Source organism: Asparagus officinalis, chromosome 4 (assembly GCF_001876935.1).
Source record: "Asparagus officinalis chromosome 4, Aspof.V1, whole genome shotgun sequence".
Lineage (NCBI taxonomy): Eukaryota > Viridiplantae > Streptophyta > Magnoliopsida > Asparagales > Asparagaceae > Asparagus > Asparagus officinalis.
The window spans coordinates 6,185,958-6,191,941 of record NC_033797.1 but is presented as its reverse complement, the minus strand read 5'-3'; the positions used below and the strand labels follow the sequence as shown (position 1 = coordinate 6,191,941).

Here is a 5,984-nt window from a genome sequence, read left to right as displayed (position 1 = left end):
AACCTCTGTACTATCCGCAACTTAGTAGACCCTCTGTGTGCAGATGGATCCCCTGTAGGTCTATTGTTGCCAATAGACTCACTGACTAAAATTTTTTTGACTCGTATAGCCTCGGAGAAAGATTTCTTTAAAAAAAACAAATAGACCTCTTGAGGGTAAAAGAGTCAAAAAATTCCATTCAGGGTGTCTGCAACAATAGAACTACAAGGGTCGACGCACAATTCAGCAATGACACAATAAGGGTCTGTTTGCAAATTGACCATAGATTAAAATGAATCATAATCGTCTAGAACGTTGATAGTCAAGTTGTGAGTGAAGTACTCCCTCCAAACTAACATAATTTTTCATTTTTATTCATATACACCCTTTCAATCCACAGGTAATTCAATCACCCCCAAATCATTGCTACTACTAACTTGCCTCAAATTGTATCTTATTTCAGTAATTTCTGAAAATATGACTCAACATACTCACCAAAGTGGTAAAATTGAAGGAAGAAAACAAAGTTTAAAAAATGAATCAAGAAATTACAATGACTTGAGAGAGACGGGAAAGAGAACCTTGCACTAGTTACTTGTTATCTTGCTTAATGGATACATCATAGTTGATGCTTGTATTTCTGTCAGAGAAAAAGAAAATCGTTGATGCTTGCGTTGGTAAATTTACAAGCAAGATGATTCTTTACGATATAGAAAACAGAGGGAAACAACAAATTAAGATGATTTTGTTTCTAACTCTTGTTGTCCATTGTTTGGGCAAATAGTATATACCTCTCAATAATTCATAATGCCTTGTTTCCCTTGTTTGTTCTATGGTAGAGGCATGATCTAGATCACATGCCTTAGTTCTTAATTTCTTTTTAAAATATGTGGACGGAGAGAACTCAAAGATAACTGTGATTTTCATGCAAAACAGGGGAAAATGATAGTTGTTGAGAAAGTGGTCCAAGTGTTCTGGCAGTGAAATCAAATTTGTTTTGCTGTTCACGACAACAACAATGAAGTTATTGAGTTTGAGGTGTAGGAATCAAATTTGTTTTGCCTCTCAGAATTTTGAGGGATTTACAGAGATAACCCCTCCGAACTTTCGTAAATAATTTATACTTAACATCCTTACTATTGGAAAGTCTCATAACCAAAATTAATGTGCAAATTAATACCTGATTGTTGTGCCTTGTTGTGGGGCACATAAATATTTCTCTAAACGAAATTATATGAACATTCAGAATTAGACGACTAATTAAAGTTTGTATCAGTTAGAAATAAATATTAATCATTCTTTTACTTAGGAAGGTACAACATTTAAGCACACCTAGAAATGTGTAAATTAAAAATGCATGCATATATGCAAGTACCTCAAGGTGACATGTACTAAATGAATATAGCTCATTTAAGTGCCCTTTTTAATTAAATTATTTGAAAAATGTATGTATCACACTAGTAGAAAATTGAACAAACTAGACGGAACAAACTAGACGGAATTTTTTCCGTCTAGTTTGAGGCAATCTAGACGGAACAAATTCCGTCTAGTTTGTTCCGTCTAGTTTGAATCAATTTAGACGGAAATTTCCGTCTAGTTTGACAAACTAGACGGTTTTTATTTTTTTTAAAATTAACACTCAATCTAGACGGAATTTCCGTCTAGGTTGATACAATCTAGACGGAAATTCCGTCTAGATTGTCTAAAAAAATTACGGAGCCTCCCCCCTCTTTTTTCATTTCCCCGCCTATATTTTCATTTCGGCGCCTTTTTTTTTCTTCCCCTCTCGATCTAAACCCCACCCCCCCTCTCTTTCCCCAAATCTCTCTCTCTCGTCTCCACGCCGCCTGCTCCTCAAAACGGCGCCGAGATCCTCTCATCCCCCCCTCCACCTCCACTGCCAGCGCCGCCCTCTCTCATCTCCATCCTCACCAAGCCCTCAACCCAGCCCGCAACACTCCCTCCGCCTCTACCTCCCAAACCCTAACCCTAGCCCCAAGCACCCCGTCCTCCTCTACTTCCACGGCGGCGGCATCGTTATATTCTCGCCCGCCTCCGGCCTCGTCCACCTCTCCTCCACCGCCCGCTCCACCCGCATCCCCGCCCTCGTCGCCTCCGTCGCCTATAGCCTCGCCCCCGAGCACCACCTCCCCGCAAAGAGATGTCGACCGCTGGAGAACTTGCGTACTCGTACGCCGCCATCATCCTCTACGACGACGACATCCCCATTACGATACTCTTTCTTCCCTTTCCCCCCAATTTCAAGAATTAGGGTTTTGCTTCTTTCAATCTGCGGTTATTTAATTTTCATGAGGTTTAGAATAGAATTATTCTACAGTTTGTATGGATTACTGGGTGATTAGGTCACTAAGAATGCAATTATCATTAACTGGATATGTTTGGCAACAAATGCTTCTTTACTGTATAATGTCAAATTGTAAAAGCTATGGAGACTTGGGATCCAAATAATGCAATTTCTGTATAGAAAATTAGGGCTATAGAACCATGGTCAGTTCTGTCCCTGGTAGGTAGTTAAAATTTTGTACTTGTTAATGCCTATTTTGGATATGTTACATCTAAACTAACTAATAGGGGAGATATGACCACTAATTTGTACATTATTTCAACTTCTTCAGGGGGTAGTGATCTTCTCAGTTCGGAGACAAATAGCAGCGTAAAGGACACAAAAATTTCAATTGATTGCAGTAGGCCGGAGTCTCCGGTTGTGGAAACTTGCTCTAACCCATGTACGCGAGGTAAAATTCTATGGTTGGAGATAACTGAAATTTTTTCAGTAAAAAAGGTAAAAAGCTTGGATCCTTGAACAATAATTTTTTGCGTACAGTTCTTATGATAGAATGTCAATGTTGAATCCTCATCTGCAGTTGTGTACTCATTCCTTTTCCATGTAAGTATAAAATTTTTCTACTTAACTTCTAAACTTCCTTTGGTTTGGATGATGGTGACATAAAGGAGGCATAATCACTTTAACTGATAGCTCAAACCAGAGATAGACTTTAGCTTCACTGATACCTACATTTTCGATAATCTTTTTAGTTTCTTATGCTTGAATGTCGATGTGTCCAAAAACTGTATGACAAGTATTTTAAATCAAAACATGTATCTTGATTTACAGCTGAAATCAATGATATACATGGAGTACCCTGTGTAAACACTTCTGGTATTTTCATGGAGTTATGATTTCATTCCCTCTTGATTTACAGCATATGACTATGTTTGAAGGACTTCAACTTTTTGAGCAGCTGTTTGATAGTTCAGAGATTACAAGGCTAAATTCGTTAGCAAATAACTTGAGAGCCGCTGGTCATAAAAGAGAGTTCCGTGGTAAACTCCGTTATTTACCTTTTTCATATTCTCATCCAACAAGTTATCATCTCTCATTGTACCTTATTTTTGTTACAGTTTTTGTATTAATATTGCTATCTTAAGATCTTGATATGATTAACCAGCTTTTGCCAATCTATTTCTGCAATTAGAACAGTATTAGTTACTAACTTAATCCTATTCTTTCAAAAGTTGGAGGCTTTAGGCCTAGTTATACATGATTACCAATCTTCCTGTGTCTATGGATCATTTGCATACCTCTAAGTTATATGATGGAGCTTTTCAGGAGTCTTAACACTTGGGGAAAATTGTAAGGTTGAGAAAAAAAAACATTTGAAATATTGAAAAGAAAATATTAAGCGACCAGTGAAGAATTTGGAATGATTTGTTTAATATACAATTTGACTCGGGTAGATGCAGTTATCTTATAGATTAGGAGCAAGCCAATCTGATGAAATAGTTGACTGATATCATATATCATACCCTAAAATCTTTGGGCTAGTGAGAAATATGCATTATAATAGGCGATTTTCTAAATTTATATAAGGGAGAGACTCTTCTGTTGAATTTCTCTTTTTTGTCAGTCATGCTAAGGGCTCATGTTCCAGGTAGTCTCATGAACTTTCTCTCCCTTCCGTGTATAACCACAATCTTTTAGGCCATCTGGAATTATGTCATTCGAGAATTTTTCCCTCTTGTTTTTGTTTGGGTTGGTTTGGGTGGGTTTTTTGTTTTTATTTTTGTAAAGAGTTGTTTGGCATTAGTAAAGAGTTGTTTGGTATTTATAAAGAGTTACACATGAGGAGATATATTATCTTGCTTTTCAGATGTTTACATCTGTTATTTTCCCTCTTGCACCAGTCCATCCCTTCAGTTACGTTGTTCCAATACTTCAAGGATCTAACCTGAACAAAATTTAGGAATTTCTATAACATGATATCTTCTAAATTTATAGGAGGATTGTTGAATTACTGGTTTTTGTTAGCATGCTAAGGGCTCATATATCTTCCAGGGAGTCTCATGAACTTTGTCTTCCATCTATAAGTAATTACGATCTTTTATGCCATTTGGAATCATGCCATTCAAAGAGGGGTTTTTCTTTGTGATTTTTGTTTTGCCTTTTTTCCTTTTTTTTTCTGGGGCGGAGGGTGTGAGGTGGGGGTTGGGCTTGGTAGTGTTATTTCCTCCCATTAAAAGAGTTGTTTATAACATTAAGAAAGAGTTGCATATGAGGAAATTTTGTGCTTTTGCTGTGGATAAATTTGACCTCTCATAGTTTGGCATTACTAAATACCTTTTCTTTGGAATGATGAAAATCAGGGCGTACCTTTGTTGTATCCAAGAGGCCTATGAAAGGGCATGGGAGAGAAATGATCCAATTAGGCATCCCCATTGCTGAAGGACCTGCACTAGATGAAACTACAACTGGGAACTCTTCTGGTAAGTTCTTCCTTGTACAACATTTTCTGCGATTAATGAATTCTGTACAAATGTGCTATCATTATCTTAAAGCCCATTCTCTCAGAGCGGAAGGCGGAGGCTATTCCAAGCTTGTTGCAGGATGCCCTTGATCTATTGATCCAGAATCAGGTTTTGACTATTAAGCCTGATTATTGTATTATCGATTTTTTCAATGAGGTAAGCAACTGTTATTGATGCTCTGAACTTTGCTAACTATAATGATTTAACATACAAGCGTAACATATGTGCTTATGTCTAGGGTGACCATTCACAGCCTCATCTTTGGCCATCGTGGTATGGGACACCTGTATTGGATTCTATAAATTATGCAAAGTTCACTAAGTTATGTAAACAATTGTATTCTTTATAATCAATCTATGTAAAAAATTTATGCACCTTTCTAGTATTTTGGTGAATGTATTATTTGAATATAACTATATTTGATATTGAAATATAATTAGATCGATTGTGTTGGATATGAACATGATTTGGTGTTGTGCTATATTGTGTACATGTGATATTATATAACGTGTAACGTAGATTTTGCAAAAAAAAAAAAAAAAAACAAATGATGAAAACACAGGTTGCCAACCTAGACGGAATTACGTCTAGGAAGCAACCTAGACGGATTTCTTACTTCCGTCTAGCTTGATATCCGTCTAGGTTGGTCAACCTAGACGGAATTCCGTCTAGTTTACCCCAACCTAGACGGAAACAGATTAAACCGAGCAAACTAGACGGAATTCCGTCTAGGTGTACCAACCTAGACGGGAAATTGAGCAATCTAGACGGAAATTTCCGTCTAGATTGCTCGTTTTTCTACTAGTGTCATGTACCGAATACCTAGCAACTATGATTTCCAAAATACCATTGAAATTTAATCTTAGTTCGATATTGCCTGGATGTGTCAGGTAGGGGTTCTATAGGCTAGTCGTCATATTTACCCATCCAAGGTAAGGAGAGAAATCACATAAAGACGCTATGAAACTGTGTTAGAGCCAGGAAAATATGATGCGTCTCGTCATCAACTCTAAGTCAATACGATCACTATAATCAATATCGGTATAATCAAAATATTGTTGTGTCATACACAAGTTTGTAATGGGTGTAATCAGAATATTGCACCAACTTTAACATCAGATCTAAAACATGCATCATGGGCTACTTCCTCTCCGCATTAGTTTTTACCCCCCAGATTT

At 37.1% G+C, this 5,984-nt stretch overlaps 1 protein-coding gene across 1 annotated transcript; it reads left to right on the top strand.

Annotated features, from left to right (window-relative positions):
* Positions 2,485 to 5,155, top strand: LOC109838117. The gene is made up of 7 exons (XM_020406586.1): positions 2,485 to 2,503; positions 2,616 to 2,782; positions 2,837 to 2,887; positions 3,204 to 3,324; positions 4,645 to 4,764; positions 4,850 to 4,962; positions 5,045 to 5,155. Exons 1-7 carry the CDS (start codon positions 2,485 to 2,487, stop codon positions 5,153 to 5,155), a joined length of 702 nt encoding a protein of 233 aa, XP_020262175.1.